Raw genomic sequence first — 25,439 nt, forward strand, 5'->3', positions numbered from 1 at the left:
GGGCGAGCCCCCTAATATACGTATTAAAAATATATGAATATAGAAGTTCGGTACGTAAGTTAATTCGTAAGTTACGTATATTTATTAATAATAAAAACATTCGTAAATAAAATTAAAAGTTTCGAGAAAGCCATTTAACCAAATAAAAGTAAAATTAATATGCACATTTTGTTTTAATTATTCATGTACGGGGAGCCAAAATCAAAACCTGCATTAATTCAAAAACGTTCAAAAATTAAATAAAAAAACAAGTTTTTTTTAACTGAAATTAAGGAACGATGTTAAAACTTAAAACGCACAGAAATTATTCCGTATATGAAAGTGGCTGTCCCCTCCTCAACACATCGCTCTTTACGCTAAAGTTTGACTGTTTATCACAGCTCTTCTTTTTAAAACAACAAAAAACTTTAGCGTAAAGAGTGAGGCGTTGAGGAAGGGACAGCCCCTTTCATATACGGAATAATTTCTGTTCGTTTTAAGTTTTAACGTCGTTCCTTACTTTCAGTTAAAAAACTTGTTTTTTTATTTAATCAAACAGTTCGTGGTAACGAACTGTAAGTAAGGAGTGACCCAGCTCAATGAAACTCTAAAAAACGGAATTTTGATACCAATAGATACATCAAAAGAATCAGATATTAATTCTGATTTCAAATATATAAGTTTCATCAAGTTTAATCTTACCTATCAAAAGTTACGCGCCTGAGAAAATTTGGCTGATTTTCGAAAAAAGGGGGAAAGACCCCCTAAAAGTTATAGAACCTTAATGAAAATCACACCATCATATTCAGCGTATCATAGAACCCTATTGTAGAGGTTTCAAGCTCCTATCTACAAAAATGTTGAATTTTCCATTTTTTTGCCAGAAGAAAGATCACGGATGCGTGTTTATTTTTTATTTATTTATTTTATTTTTTTTCTTTTCCTCAGGGGTGATCGTATCAACCCAGTGGTCCTAGAATATCATGGGAGGGCTCATTGGACTGGAAATTAAAAGTTTTAGTGCCCTTTTTAATTGACCAAAAAATTGAGGGCAACTAGGCCCCTTCCCACGCTCATTTTTTCCCAAAGTCACTCGATCAAAATTTTGAGAGGGCCATTTTGTTCAGCATGGTCGAAAATATTATAACTATGTCTTTTAGGATAACTTAATCCCTCAAAGCCCCCAGGGAGAGGGCTGAAAGTTATGAACTTTACCCAATGTCAACATATTTCGGTTCAATGGTAACCGAAACTCTAGAAAACGGTATTTTGATACAAATAGATACATCAAAAGAATCAAATTTTAATGCTGATTTCAAATATATAAGTTTGATCAAGTTTAATCTTACCCATCAAAAGTGACGCGCCTGAGAAAATTTGACTGATTTTCGAAAAAAGGAGGAAAGACCCCCTAAAAGTTATAAAACCTTAATGAAAATCACACCATCATATTCTGCGTATCAGAGAACCCTACTGTAGAGGTTTCAAGCTCCTATCTACAAAAATGTGGAATTTTACATTTTTTGCAAGAAGATAGATCACGGGTGCGTGTTTATTTGGTTTTTTTTTCAGGGGTGATCGTATCGACCCAGTGGTCCTAGAATATCGTGGGAGGGATCATTGGAATGAAAATTAAAAGTTCTAGTTCCCTTTTTAAGTGACAAAAAATGGAGGGTAACTAGGCCCCCTCCCACGCTCATTTTTTCCCAAAGTCACTTGATCAAAATTTTGAGATAGCCATTTTGTTCAGCATGTTCGAAAATATGATAAGTATGTTTTTTAGGATGACTTAATCTCCCGAAGTTCCCGGGAGGAGGGCTGAAAGTTATGAACTTTACCCAATGTTAACATATAGTATTGGTTATTGGGAAGTATACAGTACAGACGTTTTCAGGGGAGATTTTTCCTGGTCGGGGGGGGGGGGTCGGGGGTTATGTGGGAGGATATTTCCACGAAGGAAGTTTTCATGGGGGAAGGGACATTGCTATGAAGGGGACGCCGGACTTCCCAGCATTATTAAAAAAAAGAAAGAAATTAAATATAAAAAAACAAGTTTTTCAACTGCAACAGCAGCAACATCAAAACTTTAAACGAACAGAAAATATTACATATATGATTGGGTTCACCCCCTAGTCAATACCTCACTCTTTAAGCCAGAGATTTCATAGTACTTTCATAAGAGCTATTTATTCTAATTAACAGCCTTTGTGATTAAGCGGTCAGTTTTAAAGAATTGGAACAAAATTCGAACTTTCGCTTAAAGAGCAAGGTATTGACTAGGGAGCGAACCCCCTAATGTACGTAATAAAAATGTACGAATATAGAAGTTCGTTACGTAAATTAATTCGTAAGTTACGTATATTTATTACTAATAAAAACGTTCGTAAATAAAATGAAACAAGTTTCGAGAAAGCCATTTAACCAAATAAAAGTAAATTAATATGAAAATTTTGTTTTGGGACCCGGCTCAATGGTAACCGAAACTCTAGAAAACGGTATTTTGGTACAAATAGAAACATCAAAAGAATCGAATTTTAATGCTGATTTCAAATATATAAGTTTCATCAAGTTTAATTTTACCTATCAAAAGTTACGCGCCTGAGAAAATTTGGCTGATGTTCGAAAAAAGGGGGAAAGACCCCCTAAAAGTTATAAAACCTTAATGAAAATCACACCATCATATTCTGCGTATCGGAGAACCCTGCTGTAGAGGTTTCAAGTTCCTATTTACAAAAATGTGGAATTTTACATTTTTTGCCAGAAGATGGATCATAGATGCAGTTGTATTTGTTTTTTTTTCCCAGGGGTGATCGTATTGACCCACTGGTCCTAGAATATTGTGGGAGGGATCATTAGAATGGAAATTAAAAGTTCTAGTGCCCTTTTTAAGTGACCAGAAAAAATGGAGGGCAACTAGGCCCCCTCCCACGCTCACTTTTTTCCTAAAGTCACCCGATAAAAATTTTGAGATAGCCATTTTGTTCAGCATGTTCGAAAATATGATAAGTATGTCTTTTAGGATGACTTAATCCCCCGAAGTTCCCGGGAGAAGGGCTGAAAGTTATGAACTTTACCCAATGTTAGCATATAGTTTTGGTTATTGGGAAGTACACAGTACAGACGTTTTCAGGGGAGATTTTTCCTGGTTGTGGGGGAGGGGTCGGGGGTTATGTGGGAGGATCTTTCCATGAAGGGAGTTTTCATGGGGGAAGGGACATTGCTATGAAGGGGACGCCGGACTTCCCAGCATTATTTCAAAAAAAAGAAATTAAATATAAAAAAACAAGTTTTTCACCTGCAACAGCAGCAACATCAAAACTTTAAACGAACAGAAAATATTACATATATGATTGGGTTCACCCCCTAGTCAATACCTCACTCTTTAAGCCAGAGATTTTTTAGTACTTCCATAAGAGCTATTTTTTCTAATTAACGGCCTTTGTGATTAAGCGGTCAGTTTTAAAGAATTGGAACAAAATTCGAACTTTCGCTTAAAGAGCAAGGTATTGACTAGGGAGCGAACCCCCTAATATACGTATTAAAAATATATGAATATAGAAGTTCGTTACGTAAATTAATTCGTAAGTTACGTATATTTATTACTAATAAAATCGTTCGTAAATAAAATGAAACAAGTTTCGAGAAAGCCATTTAACCAAATAAAAGTAAATTAATATGAAAATTTTGTTTTAATTATTTATATACTGTGAGCCAAGATCAAAACCTGCATTTATTCAAAAACGTTCAAAAATTAAATAAAAAAAAAAACAAGTTCTTTTAACTGAAAGTAAGGAGCGACATTAAAATTTAAAACGAACAGAAATTATTCCGTATACGAAAGGGGCTGTCCCCTCCTCAACGCCTTGCTTTTTTACGCTAAAGTTTGACTTTCTCACACCTCTATTTTTTTTAAACTATAAAAAACTTTAGCGTAAAGAGCAAGGCGTTGAGGAGGGGACAGCCCTTTTCATATACGGAATAATTTCTGTTCGTTTTAAGTTTTAATGTCGCTCCTTACTTTCAGTTAAAAAAACTTTTTTTTTTAATTTAATCTAAATAAAGATCTAGACTACTTTGGTCAATTTTCAAGGTAGCCAGAGATAATCCAGAGATGACTCCTTTAACATTATGGCTGCGGTCACTTAAGTGCCATCTTTGCCCTGCTATTTTGGTTATCCACCTGTAACCAATTTTATGTAATTATAATATTAATATAAATAAAAATATAGATTACTTCGGACATATTTTAAGCCAGCCGAAGATATTTACACCTTCTTAATATATTATGGCTGTGGTTATGCAAAATGTATTGTGTACCATCTTTGCCCTATTGAGGGCAAAGATAGTTATAATTACTTAGTTTTTGCCAATGTTTTGTAATTTATAGTTTTAATCTAAATAGCAAACTAGATTACTTTGGGCCATTTTAAGGCCAGCTAGAGATAATTCCAACTTTTGATTACATTATGGCTGAGGTTATAAAAGATATGTTATATGCCATCTTTGCCCTGATATATTTGATATGCAACTATGCTCTATCTTATATAACTATAATATTCATTAAAAAAAACAAATTATTGTTGATCTTTTTAGGTGATTTAAGCGCTACAGTGGATCAAAGGGGAAACGAGATAGCAGTTAGTCGACTTGAAGTAGCATTATCAAGGGATGACCTGGGAGCAGTATGGGAATGTAGAGCGGAAACCCAGCTAATGGATTTCTCAGTTTCTGCTCATGTCAAAGTGGATGTTCAGGGTAGGCTAATTTGATATTTAATTAAACTTAATTTTATATTTTTGAGGCAATCATTCTATTAAACAATAGCGTTCAAGTAAACAGAATAAATTTGGGGCATCGTATCCAAAAAAACAAATAAATTTGGGGCAACATATTAATAAATTTGTATCAAGCCTGAATTCAAACCAGGCAGGGCCCCTATGCATATGAAATTGTGGGGCCCCTTGGAAAGGGTCTGTTTTATAAACTTGTCAAAGTAATTAAAGAAGGGACATAAAATCGAAGTCTTCATTTAAACTTAAAATTTTAGAACGAGATCCTTAACAAATGGTTCTTAAATAAGGGTGCGAAAGAAGTGCTGATTTTTACATTGGATTACAATATTTTGGGTTTCTTTCAGACAGTTCGTGGCAACGAACTGTATGTAAGGAGCGACCCGGCTCAATAGTAACCGAAACTATAAAAACGTAAGTGTATATACAGCGTATATTGTAGGTGTATATATAGTGTATATTGACACCAGTAAATACATCAAAAGAATTGTATTTTAATGCAGATTTCAAATATATGAGTTTCATCAAGTTTAGTTTTACCCATCAAAAGTTACGAACCTGAGAAAATTTGCTTTATTTTCAAAAAAAGGGAAAACATCCCCTAAAAGTCACAGAATCGTAATGAAAATCACACTATCAGATTCAGCGTATAAGGGAACACTACTGCAGATGTTTAAAGCTCCTATCTCCAAAAATGTGGAATTTTGTATTTTTGCCAGAAGAAAGATCACGGATGCGTGTTTATTTGATTTTTTTTGTTTGTTTTTTTTCCTCAAGGGCGATCGTATCGACCTAGTGGTCCTAGAGTATCGCGAGAGGGCTCATTCGAACGGAAATTAAAGTTCTAGCGCTTTTTTTGTGTGACCAAAAAAATTGCGGGGCATCTAGGCCCCCTCCTACGCTCATTTTTTTTCCAAAGTCACTGGATCAATATTTCGCGATAGTTTTTTTGTTCAGCATAGTCGAAAAATCTAACAACTATGTCTTTGAGGATGACTTAATACCCCACAGTCCCCGGCAGAAGGGCAGCCAATTGTGAACGTTGCCCATTGTTTATATTTAGTATTGATTATTGGGAAGTATACAGACGTTTTCAAGGGGTATTTCTTCTGGTGGGGGTGTCGGGGGAGTTGGTTACGTTTGAGGATCTATCCATGGAGGGATTTTTCACGAGGGAAGAAAATTTTCCATGAATGGGGTGCCGGATTTCCCAGCATTATTTAATAAACGATCAGAAATTAAAAAAACAAAAACAAGTTTATTCAACTTAAAGTAAGGAGCAACATTAAAACTTAAATTTGAAATTATTACGTATATGAGGGGGTTCTCCCCCACGTTAATACCTCGCTCTTAACGCTAAGGTTTTTTAGTATTTTCAAAACAGCTATTTATTCTAATTAAACAGTCTTTGTGATTCAGGGGTCACTCTTAAAGAATTGGAACAAAATTCGAACTTTAGCGTAAAAAGCAAGGTTTTAACGAAGGGGCGTACCCCCTTATATACGCAATAATTTTTGCTCGTTTTAAGTTTTACTGTTGCTCTTTAATTTCAGCTGAAATTTTTTTTTTTTATTTAATACTTAAAGGAACGGTTCTCTTTTGTTTTTTAAGGCAAGCAAATAATTTGTAAAAACACATTTTACACTATTTGATTCTTTTTGCAAAAATTTTTATTTATTTAAAATCTTCCCTACCAAGCAAAATAGATGAATAAAGAAAAAGAATTAAAGTATAAAGAAAAAGGACTATAAAAAACTATAAAGATGCGGTATAAAGAAAAGAAAATGAAAAGACACTAAACGCAAAATATAGTTAAAAACACAACAAATAACTTGATAAAATTCAGGGTCAGTGCAAAGACCCTGGTGAGACGAAGTGAGTGCAAAAAAGGGCATTGTACTTCAAAAATCGAGTAAAGACAAACACTGAAACATACAAACAATTCTTAGATAAACAACGGACCAGTAATAACTGGTAAATAAATAAATAACGGGTCATTATTAACGGGTAAATAAATAAATAACGGGTCATTATTAACGGGTAAATAAATAAATAACGGGTCAGTAATAATGGTAAATAAATAAATAACGGGTCATTATTAACGGGTAAATAAATAAATAACGGGTCAGTAATAATGGTAAATAAATAAATAACGGGTCATTATTAACGGGTAAATAAATAAATAACGGGCCAGTAATAACTGGTAAATAAATAAATAACGGGTCATTATTAACGGGTAAATAAATAAATAACGGGCCAGTAATAACTGGTAAATAAATAAATAACGGGTCATTATTAGCGGGTAAATAAATAAATAACGGGTCAGTAATAATGGTAAATAAATAAATAACGGGTCATTAATGAAGATTAAGGATGAGTCACGTTCTTTAAAGGAGTGTTATATACAGAAAATTGAACTCGATATAACGTTTAATTCATTGGCATGTCATTAGCATTTAAATTAAATTGACTGTGAATCCAATTTGATTGCTTAGATTATTTGTCAGACACTGACATTTATTGAAGCTCCTTATTGACTTTCGAAAACTAAATGGAATTTAATTCTTCCGCACTTATTTCAAATTTAAATCAAACTGGTATCTAATTTGATTTTATTGCTTACACTATATATCCAGATCAGGAATATTGTAGTAAAGTCCTTAATAAAATTGGGAAACTAAATGACATTTAATTCACTTCATGGACTTTTAATATGACACTTAATTCATTGACACGTCATTAGCATTTAAATTAACGGTAAGTTCAGTTTGATAGCTGAGATTCTATGTTCAGACTACGAATATCTTAATGAAGCTCCTTCTTGAAATTTAGAAAGTAAAGGGCTTTTAATGCTTTTCATTGACATTTAATTTGACATTGCACTTCTTCGACGCTTCCTTCACATTTAAATTCAATTGGGATCTAACTCGATTTGCCTAGATCATACGGTCCGACCAGGGATATTCTAGTGAAGTTCCTTAACGAAACTGGGAAAATAAATGATATTTCAATCATTTCACTTACATTTAAATTAAATTGGCATGTAATTTAATGGTTTTGATCAAACAGTTCGTGGTAACGAACTTTAAGTCAGGAGCGACCCGTCTCAATGGTAACCGAAACTGTAGAAAACGGAGTTTTGATACCAATAGATACATCAAAAGAATCAGATTTTAATGCTGATTTCAAATATATAAGTTTCATCAAGTTTATACCAATCAAAAGTTACGCGCCTGAGAAAATTTGGCTGATTTTTGAAAAAAGGGGGGAAAGACTTTCTCACAACTCTATTTTTTTAAACAATGAAAAACTTAAGCGTAAAGAGCGAGGCGCTGAGGAGGGGACAGCCCCTTTCATATACGGAATAATTTCTGTTCATTTTAAGTTTTAACGTCGTTCCTTACTTTCAGTTAAAAAAACTTCTTTTTTTTTATTTAATTATATAGCCTACTAAGACCACGGATATTTTAATGAAGTTCTTCAGTGAAATTCGGAAAATAAATGAAATTTAATTGGTTTCAACCACATTTAAGTTGATATTTAATTCGCCGACAAATCATTGCATCTAAATTAAATTGACACTAGATTTGATTGTCTAGATGATATGTTCAGACTATGAATATTTGAGTGAAGTTCCTTAGCGATGTTGGGAAAATAAACGATGTTCAGTTCGTTTTATTGAAATTGACTTCACCTGTGAAGTTACTTATTAACAGTAGGGATACAGTGACGTTGAATTTGCTTCACAACATATTTCTGACGATTCTAAATTCGATAATATTCTCCTTCGTCTGTGTGTTTTGTTTGTTGACAACTTAGTGTTGCTTATATTTTATGTCTGATAAGTAAAGTGATGTCAAAATTGTGGACTCCTGAGGTGCAATCAGCACAATCAGGAGCATTATCACTGGAACTGGAACAATATTGTAATCTTATCACAGAGAAACAGAGGGACTAGTTGTAAAAAATGTTGTGACTAAAAAGTTTTTCGTTCTTGTTACCGGCTCAAAATTTCACACAGAAAAACCAATCAGGTTTTAAAAAGGTCATGGCTATCAAACAGTTCGTGGTAACGAACTGTAAGTAAGGAGCGACCCGGCTCAATGGTAACCGAAACTCTAAAAACCGGAATTTTGGTACCAACAGATACATCAAAAGAATCATATTTTAATTTTGATTTCAAATATATAAGTTTCATCAAGTTTAATCTTACCCATCAAAAGTTACGCGCCTGAGAAAATTTGGCTGATTTTCGAAAAAAGGGAAAAAGACCTCCTAAAAGCTATAGAACCTTAATAATAAAATTCACACCATCATATTCAGCGTATCAGAGAACCCTACTGTAGAGGTATCAAGTTCCTATCTACAAAAATGTGGAATTTTGCATTTTTTGCCAGAAGAAAGATCACGGGTGCGTGTTTATTTGTTTGTTTGTTTGTTTTGTTTTTTTTTTCCCCAGGGGTAATCGTATTGACCAAGTGGTCCTAGAATATCGTAAGAGGGCTCATTGGAATGGAAATTAAAAGTTCTAGTGCACTTTTTAAGTGACCAAAAAAAATGAAGGGCAACTAGGCCCCCTCCCACGCTAATTTTTTTCTCAAAGTCACCTACTTAGAATTGCTAGATAGCTAGTTTATTTAGCATAGTTGAAAATCTAATAAATATATTTTTTACGATGACTTAATCCCCCATAATTCTCAGAGGAAGGACTGCAAGTTATAACCTCTGCCCATTGCTTGCATATTGTATTGGTTATTGGGAAGTATACAGACATTTTCAGGAAGAATTTTGTTTGGTGGGGGGAGAGGGGGGCTTGAGGAGGGGGTGACTCGGGATAATCTTTCCGTGGAGGATGTTTCTTTGGGGTAAGGGACATTTCTATGAAGGGGGCGCCAGATTTCCAAGCATTATTTAAAAAACGATCAGAAATTAAATTTAAAAAAACAAGTTTTTTCAACTGAAAGTAAGAAGCAACATTAGAACTTAAAATGAACAGAAATTATAACGTATATGAGGGGTTTCTCCCCCAAGTCAATACCTCGCTCTTTACGCTATAGTTTCTTTAAGTGTTTTCAAAAGAGTTATCTATTCTAATTAAACGGCCTTTGTGATTCTGGGGTGTGTTAATTAAATTTTTTTTTAACTTTTAACATAAAGAGCGTGGTGTTGACTAAGGGGAGAACCCCATTATATACGTAATAACATAAACGTAATAAAAAAAAAACAATAAAAAAAACAAGCGATACGGCTCAATAGTAAGCGAAACTTTTAAAAACGGAACTTTGATGTCAATAAATGTATCAAAAGAATGTGCTTATAATGCTGATTCTAAATATACAAATTTTGTTAAGTTTATTATTACTCATCAAAGGCTACGAGCCTGAGAAAACTTACCTGATTTTTTAAAGAGGGGGGGAACATCCCTTAAAAGTGGAAAAATTTTAATGAAAATCACTGTCAGATTCAGCGTATCAGAAAAGCCTATAACATAGGTTTCAAGCTCATATCTGCAAAAATCTGCAAATTTGTATTTTTTTCCAGAAGAAAAATATACGACTATAGAAGTTCGTTACGTAAGTTAATTTGTAAATTACGTCAGAACGAAATTTAGAGACAGCCATTTAGAAAAAGAAAAGTAAAATTTTTATGCAAATTTTGTTTACTTATTCAATGACGGCGAGCCAAAATAAAAGCTGCATTAACTAAAAAACGATCAGAAATTAAATAAAAAAAACAAGTTTTTTAAACTGAAAGTAAGGAGCGACATTAAAACTTAAAACGAACAGAAATTATTCCGTATATGAAAGGGGCTGTCCCCTCCTCAACGCCTCGCTCTTTACGCTAAAGTTTGACTCTGTCTCACAACTTTATTTTTTAAAACAATAAAAAACTTTAGCGTAAAGAGCGAGGCGTTGAGGAGGGGACAGCCCCTTTCATATACGGAATAATTTCTGTTCGTTTTAAGTTTTAATGTCGCTCCTTACTTTCAGTTTAAAAAACTTGTATTTTTTATTTAATTTCTCTTTAGAAATAATATTTCCTCATGAAACAACGGGACTCCCTTAAAAAATACGTCACCGACGTGTCCCAATGAAATTAAAGGACACTTTTTACCACGGAATTATAGGATATCTTTTAGTTCTGTTTGATTTTTTTTTACTATGTCTACTTTTAGTTCAAATTTTATTTTAAGCTCATTTTTGTCATATTTCTTCCTCTTTTTATGTGTAAAAGTTGTCATGCAAGAATTTATGTAACCAATTATTCTAGCCTAATATTAAAAAATATTTTCAATTTATTAATTAATTAATAATTTGCTTTGAAATTATTTTTCATATATTATTTAAATTATTTATTATATTAGTTTAATCATTTTAACTATTATTGTTTAAATATTTAATTTATGTTTAATTACTTTTTTTTAATTCATTTTTATCTTTCTAGTTAATTAATAGTTTATTAATTATTTTAATTTATTAACTGTAACCTCTACTTTATTTTGATAAAAATAAAACTTAAAAATTACAAAATGATTAGAATCATCAGAATATTTATTTGAAATTTTGAGCCCCTAAAGTTTCTGCGCCTGAGGCAAGTGCCCCCTCTGTCGCGTGATGTGACAGTCAACAAATATTTTGTTGAATGAAGGTGGAAATTTTGTTCCTCTTCTTTGGAATTCTAAAGTGGATTCTATCGTTGGTAAACAAGGTGAAAATAAGGGGAAACTGTGGGTCTTCGTGTGCTAATCCTTATTGGACAATTAGGAATCGAGGTGACATTTTTCCACTTGTCTTCACCAGCACACAGTGGACCTGAGGGACAAGTTGTTCTCATAATATACTTTCTTTCTTTTCTTTGGCTTGATTGCAAGAAAATAATGTACCAAATATATATATATATATATATATATATATATATATATATATATATATATATATATATATATATATATATATATATATATATATATATATATATATATATATATATATATATATATATATATATATATATATATATATATATATATATATATATATATATATATATATATATATATATATATATATATATATATATATATATATATATATATATATATATATATATATATATATATATATATATATATATATATATATATATATATATATATATATATATATATATATATATATATATATATATATATTTTTTTTTTTTTTTTTTTGGGGGGGGGGGGGTTCAAGCCATGAATTAATCCACATGTGTGCCATAAATTAAAATATTTAAATTGGGGGCGCACTCTGGCAATAGGTTCGCTAGGTTTCTCGGAGTCTAGGACCTACATTCCGAAGTATAAAAAACAATTCCAAAATGTAAGAAAAAAACTTGGACGGCCCTGGCTTTGGACAGCCATGGGCAGCCATGGCCTTACGTAAAGTTGTATGAACTGTGGCTTTACATTGTCAGTGTTTGATCGAGTAGTAGGTGCTTTATGCTCAAATAAGGAACTCTGGATCTCAGGGTCTTTGGTTTTTTTCTATCCATGAGGTACATTGGAGCTATAAAAAGGATAAAAAAAACTTTTACTCCTAAAATGGCAATCACAGGGTAAAGAGACACCTTTTGGCAGGAGATTAAGCAGGGACAAGCTACCCATCTATATTTTGGAAAGCATCTTTTTTTGTACTTTTATTTGAAAAAAAATGTCTCCCTCCCTAGATTTTCAAAAATAACTTGTTTTTGTAAAATCATAAAAAATAATAACAAAGAAAAGTCCATGCCTACCCTCTACATTTCCGTGAATTGTCACTAGCAACAGCATACATTGCAAAGCGACAAAATACTTGCCTATAATTCCACACAACATAACCAGTCTAAGGGAATTTTTCTTTCCCCTCGTTTTACTGACTTAACATTTTACAAAGAAGAATCAATGAACCAATAGGAATTTTAAAAAGCTGAGTTATTGGCATTTTTCGGCGTGCATTTGAGGAATATGATTGGCTTACGCAAGTACTTCTCAGACAAAACCAGTGATCAAAATTTAGATCAAATCATATCAAATAAATTTATTTAACATAAAAAAAGCAAATTTACAGCAGCCATCTACAAAAACCCGAAGGTTTGTTTACGATGGCTGCAAATCCATTATTATACAGCTCTACAACTACTACATAAAAAAAATAATTGAACTTTACTCTGTCAGATTTTAATAAATTATCATAGATAGAGTTCAGCCCATATTCACCTGTATCCCGATTCAAAGCAATATTCTTGAATAAGATTTTCTTTATTTCAAGAGTTTCACAAAAATTTTGCTTTAAACCCCGATCTCTAGAAATCAAAGACATTCTTGAACAAAATAAAATGGTCTGGAAAATTAAAAATATGTTCTGAAAGGGCTGAACTAAAATCTTCAGACTTAGAATCTTGCTCTAAAGCCGAAGCGATAGCATCCTTATGCTGTAATAATCTCATTTACAAACTCTGGTTAGTACGTCCCACATATGAGTTTCCAGAAGTACGTGGGATCTGATAAACCCCACTTTGTTGCCCCAATGAAGTTAGATCCTCCCCAGAATTTAGAAAACTACCCAAAGTATTATTACTCTTTAAAGCTACCCTTAGACCATTGCTTTGTAAAATTACAAACTACTTGTAAAAAAAAACTACTATTTGTAAAAAAACTACTAGTCCATAGCATGTAACCATACGACAAATAAAGGCTAACAATAGAATGATATAGTAAAAGTAAAACATTTGACGGTAGTTGATGTTTCAGTCTTCTTATAACACCCAACCCTCTCGAAATCTTAAGATCACAATGCGACTTCCAAAAACTAAAATCAAGACTAAAGCCTAAGTATTTAACACCATTTACATGCTTTAAAAATTTACCACTAAAATATTTCATTATCTAAAACGCATGAAACTCCGTTTCTACAAATTGTCATAAAATTCGTTTGAGAAATATTCACTGCCAAATAACTAGAACTTGTAAAACTATTCAATTCAGTGAGGGCCTTATTTATCTTCTCAATTAACTGGTTCAGACAAGAGGCTGTAATTATAAACACCGTATCATCAGCAAAAAATGTTATTAGTGCATCTGATATATAAAAATGCATGGTATCAAAGTAGATTATATAAAGAAGTGAAGCAAGAACGGAACCCTGAGGCACACCAGAATTAACGATAAAAGTTTTTGAAATAGAATTTTGAATACAGACTCGAATACAGACTCGGTTCCTTGACGTTTGTTTTTTGTAAATTTTGTGTAAATAAAATTATAATCCTTAAAAAAAAAAAATAAGCTGGTCGAGATATGATTAAAACCATTTCTGAATAACCCTTTGGATCTCTAAAGGGCTTAGCCTACGCAATAAAATTTTAAGAACCACCGTGTCGAAAGCCTTTCTAAAGTTTGTAAACACTGAAAGTACCAATACACTTTTTTCGAGAGCACCGTTGATGAAATCTGTTAGGTGCTGGAATGCATGTATTGCAGAGTAGTTTTTCCTGAATCCAAACTGGGTATCACTAAGAGAACCGTAAGTACTAGTATGATGGTTATAAAAAACGGTTTTTACAATGATATTAAAAACAGTTTTTATCACGGAATCTTAGGAAACTAATATTTCTTTTTCTCTTTCATTCACCGAAGACAACTTGTAATCTAGTTGTCTTTAGCAACTTTTCATTCTTGAACTTCAGAGCTACTGAAATGAAGCCTTATTTGCTTTTTGTGATTCTGCATTTTAAGGACGATCAAATCATTTGTAATGACCTCCTGTTAGAAAGTTATCAACAAACTTCCTTGACAAAGTTTGTCAGATCTAAGGATCTATCGTTGATTCTAAAGTTCGCGGTCTCAAGTCCCGGATGAAATTCCTGGGATTATGTCTCATAATGGATTTTAAGAGATTCACTATCCTCATGTGAGGACAAAAATTCTTGTGCAGTTTGTTAATTTTGCTCGAGGTAAGGATAATTTTTAAGTCGCATTTTATCACAGGCTCAATGTGTGTAATCTTGAATTAGCACAAAAAATCCAAGAGTTTTATCCAAAAGCTTAACGGAGTTTCAAAGCAACTCATTAAAAGAATCTTAAAGAACGTCAAACTTGCGTTTTGTTCAAAGTTTTGAAATTAATGATCATGACAGTCAATGGACTTTTGCCCTCTGTGTTAGCAAGCTGAAACAGTGAATAATCTATTAGTGGAGTTTCCAGTTTCCAGTTTCCAGTTTCTAAAAAAATTGCCTGAAAGAGTTGCATGAAGATTTTTCGCACTTTTCGCAACTTTTTCAAGCATTTCGCAACTTTTTCAAGCAAATAATTGACACTTTCGCACTGCATCCTAAAAATTAGGCTGCAGCTCTTGCGACCCCAGAAGGTGACTAGCCAGAGCTTCCAATCTTTGACCGACAGGGACATCCGCAGAACTCTTCATAGCTGCTTATTGTAGATCAACTAAATTAAAAATTGATAAAAGTCTCCCTGATTATATCCCTGATAAAAGGTAATCCCTGATTACCAAATTATAAAAGTCTATCCCTGATTATGTCCCTGATAAAAGGTAATCCCTGATTACCCAATCTTTGACCGACAGGGACATCCGCAGAACTCTTCATAGCTGCTTATTGTAGATCAACTAAAATAAAAATTGATAAAAGTCTTTCAAAGAAAATTAAAGAGCCATAGAAAACCCAAGACGATATGAAACCAAATTCTATAATAATTAAAACTTAAAGTGACCACAAATACTATCAACGAATAAATAGCGACGAAGACCAAACTGTATTTCCATCCCAAACAAATATGTAGAACAACAGGGAATTTTTTTTTTATACAAGACAGTGGAACACAACTTTAAATGAACATTTCGACCCCATATCCAAGGGCCGTCCTCAGCAAAACAGATGAAGAGAATAAAAGTCGAAGAGTTCAAAACAGACGAAGAGTTCAACCAGGACTTCCTTGAAGTAATGATATTAGGGCTGTTTTAAAACTTTTTTAAACAGTTTTAATGATAGAATTTTAATGTTAGTTTCTTTTATAGTGTTTTTATTCTCTTCGTCTGTTTTGCTGAGGACGGCCCTTGGATATAGGGTCGAAATATTCATTTAAAGTTGCGTTCAACTGTCTTGTTTAAAAAAAAAATTCCCTGTTGTTCTTCTTATTTGTTTATCAACGAATAAATGATACCCAAAATGAAAAGAAATTAAAATGAATAATTACATCAAACGTAAAGATCTGAGATACTGATATAGACCAATAAATAAATCTTAGAACGATTAAGTATGAAACTGAAGAATCAAGTCAGACTTAAAAATGACAGAAATTACTACTAATATGAATAGAGCTACTGCCCCCATTCTAAAACTTCTAAAGGCTATTGCATGATTGGCAAACTAGTCATAATTTTCAAATGTGTCTTCTAATCAAACAGTTCGTGGTAACGAACTGTAAGTAAGGAGTGACCCGGCTCAATAGTAACCGAAACTCTAAAAAACAGAATTTTGATACCAATTGATATTTTCAAAAGAGTAAGATTTTTATGCTGATTTCAAATATATAAGTTTCATCAAGTTTAATCTTACCCACCATGTAATCCTACCCAAAGTTACGCGCCTGAGAAAATTTGCTTTAGTTTTGGAAATAGGGAAAACTAACCCCTAAAAGTCATAGAACTTTAATGAAAATTACACCTTCAGATTCAGCGTATCAGAGAACCCGATTATAGAAGTTTCAAGCTGTTATCTTCAAAAATGTGGAATTTTGTATTTTTTTCCAGAAGAAAGATCACGGATGCGGATTTATTTGTTTGTTTTTTTTTCCCCAGGGGTGATCGTATCGATCCAGTAGCTCTAAAAAATAGTGAGAGGGCTCATTAGAACGGAAGTAAAAAAGTCTAGGGCCCTTTTTAATTGACCAAAAAAATTGAAGGGCAACTTGGCCCCCTCCCACGCTCATTTTTCTCCCGAAATCACCCAATCAAAATTTTGAGATAGCCTTTACCTTCAGCATAGTCGAAAATATAGCAAATATGTCTTTGAGGATAACTTAATGTCCCGCAGTTCCCGGGGGAAGGGCTGCAAGCTATGAACTTTGCCAATTGTTTACATACAGTATTGGTAAGTATACAGACGATTTCAGGAGGGATTGTTTTCTGGTGGGGGGGGGGGGTCTAAGGAGGGGGTTACGGGGAAAGATCTTTCCATGGATGATGTTGCCTTTGGGGAATGGACATTTCTATGAAGGGGGCGCCGGATTTCCCAAAATTTAACGATGAGAAATTAAATAAAAAAGAACAAATTTTTTCAACTGAAATTAAGGAGCAACATTAAAACTTAAAACGAACAGAAATTATTAAGTATATGAAGTGGTTCACCCCCTAGTCAATACCTCGTTTCTTACACTAATTTTTTTTTTTTTTTTTGTACTTTCGAAAGAGCTATCTATTCTAATTAACCGGGTCTTTGTGATTCAGGGGTTTGTGATTCGAACAAAATTCAAACTTTAGCGTTAAGAGTGATGCATTGACTAGGGGGGTGAACTCCCTAATATACGTATAAAAACATACGAATATAGGAGTTCGTTGCGTAAGTTGCGTCAGAACAAAATTTCGGGAAAGCCATTTAGCCAAAAAAAAAGTAATATTAATATGCGAATTTTGTTTTAATTAGTAATGTACGGTGAGCCAAAATCAAAGCTGCATTAATTCAAAAATGTTCAGAAATTAAATATAAAAAAACAAGTTTTTTTTAACTGAAAGTAAGGAGCAACATCAAAATTTACAACGAAGAGAAATTATTCCGTATATGAAAGGGGCGGTCCCGTCCTCAACGCCTCGCTCTCTGCGCTAAAGTTTGACTTTGTCTCACAATTTTATTTTTTAAAACAATAAAAAAACATTAGAGTAAAGAGCGAGGCGTTGAGGAGGGGACCGCCCCTTTCATATAAGATATAATTTCTGTTCATTTTAAGTTTTTATGTCGCTCATTACTTTCAGTTAAAAAACTTATTTTTTTTTATTTAATTCAATGTAGATCCTAAAGTATAGGCCCCTTCAATACGCTTTATCGTATAAAAAACTTAAAAATAAATTATTTAATTATTAATATTAAATTAATTATTAATAATGGTTAATATTATTATTAATTATTATGTAATTGCTATATTTTGATTGTGAAAGACAAAAGATTCATGAGTGAATGCGTTACGATCTGAAATATTGCTGCTATTCGTTTAATTTGAAGTTTTCCCCAGTCAATTTCTAAGAATCAGTCCCTGTAATCAGCTCAGTTGCTTTAAAAAAAAAAAAAATTTTTGTAAGGTGCATGGTCATGAGAAGGAGGATTGATTGTCATTATCATAATCGTCACTAATGCTCTTTTACTCTTCTAAAGCCATTTCTCAAAACAATCCTAGTTCTTTAAGTTCAATCTTACAAAGTGCACCCCTAGAGGTAGAAAAGACTCCTTGCCCGCTTAAAAGATGGCTAATCTAATTTCACCATTGATTTTTGGCAAGAAAATAAAATTTCGAAGAGTCACATCCTAAATTGGATTGATTGGAGGATTGACTGTCATTATCATAATCATCACTAATACTCTTTTACTCTTCTAAAGCCATTTCTCAAAACAATCCTAGTTCTTTAAGTTCAATCTTACAAAGTGCACCCCTAGAGGTAGAAAAGACTCCTTGCCCGCTTAAAAGATGGCTAATCTAATTTCACCATTGATTTTTGGCAAGAAAATAAAATTTCGAAGAGTCACATCCTAAATTGGATTGATTGGAGGATTGACTGTCATTATCATAATCATCACTAATACTCTTTTACTCTTCTAAAGCCATTTCTCAAAACAATCCTAGTTCTTTAAGTTCAATCTTACAAAGTGCACCCCTAGAGGTAGAAAAGGCTCCTTGCCCGCTTAAAAGATGGCTAATCTAATTTCACTATTGATTTTTGGCAAGAAAATAAAATTTCGAAGAGTCACATCCTAAATTGGATTGATTGGAGGATTGACTGTCATTATCATAATCATCACTAATACTCTTTTACTCTTCTAAAGCCATTTCTCAAAACAATCCTAGTTCTTTAAGTTCAATCTTACAAAGTGCACCCCTAGAGGTAGAAAAGGCTCCTTGCCCGCTTAAAAGATGGCTAATCTAATTTCACCATTGATTTTTGGCAAGAAAATAAAATTTCGAAGAGTCACATCCTAAATTGGATTGATTGGAGGATTGACTGTCATTATCATAATCATCACTAATACTCTTTTGCTCTTCTAAAGCCATTTCTTAAAACAATCCTAGTTCTTTAAGTTCAATCTTACAAAGTGCACCCCTAGAGGTAGAAAAGGCTCCTTGCCCGCTTAAAAGATGGCTAATCTAATTTCACCATTGATTCTTGGCAAGAAAATAAAATTTCGAAGAGTCACATCCTAAATTGGATTGATTGGAGGATTGACTGTCATTATCATAATCATCACTAATACTCTTTTACTCTTCTAAAGCCATTTCTCAAAACAATCCTAGTTCTTTAAGTTCAATCTTACAAAGTGCACCCCTCGAGGTAGAAAAGGCTCCTTGCCCGCTTAAAAGATGGCTAATCTAATTTCACCATTGATTATTGGCAAGAAAATAAAATTTCGAAGAGTCACATCCTAAATTGGATTGATTGGAGGATTGACTGTCATTATCATAATCATCACTAATACTCTTTTACTCTTCTAAAGCCATTTCTCAAAACAATCCTAGTTCTTTAAGTTCAATCTTACAAAGTGCACCCCTAGAGGTAGAAAAGGCTCCTTGCCCGCTTAAAAGATGGCTAATCTAATTTCACCATTGATTATTGGCAAGAAAAGAAAATTTCGAAGAGTCACATCCTAAATTGGATTGATTGGAGGATTGACTGTCATTATCATAATCATCACTAATACTCTTACTCTTCTAAAGCCATTTCTCAAAACAATCCTAGTTCTTTAAGTTCAATCTTACAAAGTGCACCCCTAGAGGTAGAAAAGGCTCCTTGCCCGCTTAAAAGATGGCTAATCTAATTTCACTATTGATTTTTGGCAAGAAAATAAAATTTCGAAGAGTCACATCCTAAATTGGATTGATTGGAGGATTGACTGCCATTATCATAATCATCACTAATACTCTTTTACTCTTCTAAAGCCATTTCTCAAAACAATCCTAGTTCTTTAAGTTCAATCTTACAAAGTGCACCCCTAGAGGTAGAAAAGGCTCCTTGCCCGCTTAAAAGATGGCTAATCTAATTTCACCATTGATTTTTGGCAAGAAAATAAAATTTCGAAGAGTCATATCCTAAATTGCCGCCTCTGAAATGTTTCGTTTTCCTTCATTTGTGGAAGTACACTCATACTTCTTTCCCTGGTTCTGGAAATTTTAAAGTCCATCATCCCTGATTTCTATCTGTGTGTCTTTTATAAGGACGTTCTAACTCTGAAACAATTATTTGTCAAATTTGTAGCTATTTTCATGGGAATAACAACCAAACGGTGTGTGTGACAAGAAACTCTAGAAATAGCCTGTTAATTTTACTGCAAAACAAATTTCTGAGAATATGTCATTGTATTCATCTAAAAATGAACAAAGTTTTTCTGGAATAGGCTTATTCAATCGTAGTAGCCTTCTAAGAAAATATTACTTTGTGACTCCCCCTCCTTCCATGTAGACTGAAATCCTGACAGGCCTGATGCTACTCAAGCTGCATATGAAATGTTGGGAAACTTGTCTATTGACATTTATTTAAATAATTTCTTAAGGTTCAGTAAATGTTTCACTATGATTAACCACTGCAGAAGAGATGACAGAAAATCATCCATCATAAACTATTGCGTGACTAACTGCTGACAAAGGTCCATAACAATGAAGTGGCGCATGCTAGGCCACGAATGGACCTTGGAAAAACTAGACCTATAAATCATATAGCTAATATTAGTAATTTGGAGATTTTTTCGTTGTTCCCTTTGTCAGGGAACCTAGGCTAATCTGTAACATTTTAAGAGACAGGGTTCGCCAACTAAAGTCGATAAAAGGCTCTCGGATCGCTGTATTTTACGTGAAATATAGCTATTCAACAGGAACTTTTGTGAATTCTGTATTTCTACCTCGAGTACAATTATTAAAGGAAAACGGATCGTCAGAGTTAGGAAAATCAAATTTTTTGAAGTGCTGCGTGTAATTCTGTGCCTGAATCACCCCCTTGTGACTGAACTGAACTTAAATGGACTGAAATCGTACATAATAGCTCACTAGAGCCCAGATGTTTTCAAGAGCGTCCTAACGAGAAAAAAACCGCCAAAAATACTATCTTTGGAAGATAGTCTTCAATTGGTGGTCCTAGTTGTAGGCTCGAACCACCCCCTTGTGGCCCTTTATTGAACATGTTGGATTGGAATCAGACATAAAGGCTGACAAGAACCCTGCAAGTTTTCATGAGCGTCCTAAAAAGAATAAACCAGTCGAAAATAACGTCTTCGGTTGACAGTTTTCAGCTTCTGACCCTAGCTTTAGACTAGAATAGTACCTGGAGGAACTTTATATAACACAGCAGACTGAATTCGTGCATAAGGACTGACGATAGCACTGTAAGTTTCCAGGAGCTTCCTAATAAGAATAAAAAAGGTCGTAAATAGTATCTTTGGTTGGTAGTCTCCAATTGGTAGCCCTAGTTGTATCTTTCTAAGCATTAGAAAGCGATTCTTTTTTGCCGACTCCTTCACTAGACAATCTGCTTTGAAAACCAAAGCTTATAATTGTGTCGTTTTCTTTATACAACCTTACTGCTAGCTTTGGTATTTGCACGGACACGTAGATAAATACCAGTACCGGGGTCGACAACTCTAAAATGAAAGCACACAGGTAGAAAAGTAAAAAAAAAATTCATGAAATGACTTACTAACACAAGTTATCCCACTTAACACATCTACTAGATGATTATCAGGTTGATTGGTGGTTAGTTAATAAAAAAAAGATAATTCGTAGAAATTAGTCCCATTTCGTAGTCTCAATTCGTCTCAAATTAGTCTCAATTCGTAGAAATTAGAAATTAGTCGTAGAATTATAGTCTCAGGTGTGATAAGAAAACATATATGAGATAAGAAAAGTTTAATATAATATAAGAATGTTTATCATGAAATTAATATGAAACATTTTTATGGTGTGCCTAAATTATTGTTTCTTATTTCTATTAGAGCAGCGTTAGTACTTTGAAATGTTTAGTCTGAAGTTAATGTGAAACGTTTTGGCTGTTGTGTCGAATTTTAATTGATTTTTTGTCTCCATTTCTATCGTAGTAGTACCAATATTTTCTTATAAAAATCACATGCCACATTATCGGAGCATATGCCACTTAATATCAAAAGATCTTTTGAAATTTCGAGATTTTTTTTTATGTTTTCTAGATTAGCTTTATAGGCTCGGATAGTTTTCTCTTGAATTATTTATAGACATAGCTTCCTTGAGAGATATTTCGGTTTGCATAAATTTCTATTTTCAAATTCTAGCGGGAGGTAGCCAAAGGCATACTCTTGATCCCCCAAAAAGTGAAATTATTCTCTAAAAAGTGATGGATTTTTAACTAGCTGATAAAAGTAAGCCTTAGGCAAATGACAAGAATAAAGTTCTCTCTGGCTTTCATCAAAAAGAAAAATTCTTGGAGAAAAATTAGACGTCAAAACTAGTTAAGGAAGACATACATTTCGGCTGCAAAATCTTTTCTATAAGAACTAGATAGTAAAGTTCACAGTTTTACGAGAAACATTACATGAAAAAATACCTTAATACAATCCTGAATAAGCGAAAAAACATTGAGAATAAGCAGAAATGGTCCTACCTCTCTCTCTTTCCCTCCCACTCTCTCTCTCTTTTGCTCTCCCTCGCTTTCGCTACCTCTCTCTCTCCATTTATCTCCCTTTTCTCTGTACACCTCTGTCTCTTTCTCTTTCCTTCTCTCTTTTCTTCTATCTCTCTGTGTCTCTCTCCTCTCCCTCTCTCTCGCTCTATTTTTCCATCTAACAGGATTTTTTGTTATCAATTCTCGAGCCGCTAAATCATTGGACCGTTCAAAAAAAATATAAGATACAGGTGCGTCAAATACTAAATTTTTGTTTTGTAGCATAGAATTACTGCATTCTGTTTTTATAATAAGCTAAAAAAAAGAAGGAAAAACTGTATTAACATGCACTTAAGTGAAGCTATTGAAATGACGAAAAATAAAAATAACCAATAAAAGAAGACTATAGATAATAGGTAATTGAGGGATTTGTAAGCAAATCATCGGAAAAATACATTTTTTTGTGTGTAGAAAAATGCGAAGTGAAAGAATTTCTTATATTTTTAAGGGGTCTGAAAACAACTTATTGATTTAGCAAAAAGAAAAAAATTCTTAAAAAGAAAAAGAAGATATTCTTAGTGATGAGCTGTTTTTTAGGTATGATATCTAGTATTTCCTTGTGTAGATATTTAACACAGATAGAAATATTTATTTTTTCTTCGTGGGGTTAGTCAGTATTGATGTTTTGTAAATAATCAATTTTTTCTGTTGTTACTTGCCCCAGAAATCATACAATTCTTCTCTCCCCTTTTCTTTGATGGTTTAATTTATTTTTGCTCTTGTTGAAACTCCCTTGTCTTACATCTGTAAGTATATAACTCATTAGCCGTAATTTTTATCCATACGTATTTAGGATGGTCGTGTATTGATATTTCTTTTGATTAAAGAAGTTGTTTGTTCGGGAAACTAATTAAACTTATCTCTTCATTTTTCAGTTCGACCGGTGAGTGTTAGCATAGAAGGACCAGATGGACCTGTGATTGAAGGCTCATTGGTTAATATTGTGTGTCTAATAAAAGGAGCTAGGCCAGCAGCTACTGTGAGGTGGGAGAATAACACCGATGATGCGGTAATGCCGCATCAAGACTCTGAGCATCAATCGGTAAGTCAAAGAAAATTCTCACTTTTAGTTTTTAAATGGCAAAGAAGGAGTTTATATAATGTTCGCTAGTTAATGCTAAGCACCTAATACAAGGAGCTTCTCCAGTGGCTACTGGCACTACGGTAGCTACTGGCGCCAGTAGCTACTAATATGGGAAAATGACACCGATGGTTTGGCAGTACTGCATCAAGACTTCGAGTATCAGCTGGTAAGTCCAAGAGAATACAAACTTTCTGTTTTTGAATAATTTCTTTGACCACACTGCTTTTCCATTTACGAAAAATTAAGCAAGAAAAACAGATTTTAATTTTAATAAAGCAGTGAATAAATAACAACAAAATGAACAGTTAATTAAAAAAAAAAAAAAAAAAAAACACTCCGAATATTTCGGCCCCACGTCCGGGAACCTTTCTCAACGGGAAAAAAGAGAAAAAAATATTTTATTTTTTTAAAAATAACTTAGATCGAAATACAACAAACTATACCCGCAAAGAGAGAGAGAAAACAAAAGAGAAGAAAAGTAAATATAAATAAATAAATAGGAATCAAACTCACATATTAAATAACAGTTCCATGCACTGGCGTATTTAACGCAATAAACAAAAGCGAATGTCTATAATGATGCTATTCGTCTCCTCAAAATCAATGTATAAATGGAAATTTATCGAAAACCCCGGCCCATAACCCCTAATTAAATCTTTCAAGTTCATCAACCATATTATGAATTATAAATTGAACGGATTCTTTTGGTTGCAAGCCTAACTGCAGTTTGTTTACTTTTCCCAGCATTTAAGCCATTCTGACCTTTGTTCGCAAGGTCATCATTTGTTTCAGAACAATTATTAAAATCAGTATTGGTTGAATATTTTACCTGCTTTTTAATTAAACTATTATAAATCGAATTGATCCTAAATTCCCCTTCCTCTCCATTGATACTATTACTCCCATAGATAATCTATCCAGTAGTAACGGTAAGATTGGATAATGACATCGATGATGGTTCGGTAGTATTGTATCAAGACTGCGTATCAACTGGTAGGTCGAAGAAAATACACACTTTCTGTTTATTAATGGTCGAGAATGGGTTATATGAGGCTCGTTAGTTAATACTATGCGCCGTATGCAAGGAGTTGGGCCAGTAGCTACAAATTAATGTGCATTGTCAGTTTAATATATATATATATATATATATATATATATATATATATATATATATATATATATATATATATATATATATATATATATATATATATATATATATATATATATATATATATATATATATATATATATATATATATATATATATATATATATATATATATATATATATATATATATATATATATATATATATATATATATATATATATATATATATATATATATATATATAGTAGGCTCCGAGGTTAGAAATAAGTTATTGAAGATTATGAATATGATTTTTTGAAAAAGGGAAGTACCTAACGATTTTAGGAAAACCTTAATTAAGCCACTTTATAAGAAAGGTGATAAAAATGAGTGTTGTAATTATCGAGGCATTAGTCTGGTCTCTGTAGGTAGTAAATTACTTTGTAATATGATGCTTTTTAGACTGATAGATGACTTATAAAAAGTTTTAAGAGAAGAGCAGTGCTGTTTTATAAAATGTAGAGGATGTGTATACCAAATTTTCCCTCTTAGGCTAATAATTGAGAAGTGCCTGAGTTTTCA

General features: G+C 32.9%; 1 protein-coding gene across 11 annotated transcripts in view; it reads left to right on the plus strand.

The window, feature by feature from the left end:
- Positions 1-25,439, plus strand: part of nrm (neuromusculin) — a 326,404-nt gene that overhangs the window by 158,556 nt on the left and 142,409 nt on the right. For all 11 annotated transcript variants that reach the window (XM_089091978.1, XM_089091975.1, XM_089091971.1 and 8 more), the window contains exons 5-6: positions 4,573-4,734; positions 23,557-23,723. In XM_089091978.1, coding sequence (XP_088948104.1) covers positions 4,573-4,734; positions 23,557-23,723 — 329 coding nt within the window. The remainder of the gene's footprint in view (positions 1-4,572; positions 4,735-23,556; positions 23,724-25,439) is intronic.

Source organism: Artemia sp. Qi Xiang Cuo, chromosome 7, assembly GCF_049724085.1.
Source record: "Artemia sp. Qi Xiang Cuo chromosome 7, ASM4972408v1, whole genome shotgun sequence".
Classification (NCBI taxonomy): Eukaryota; Metazoa; Arthropoda; class Branchiopoda; order Anostraca; family Artemiidae; genus Artemia; species Artemia sp. Qi Xiang Cuo.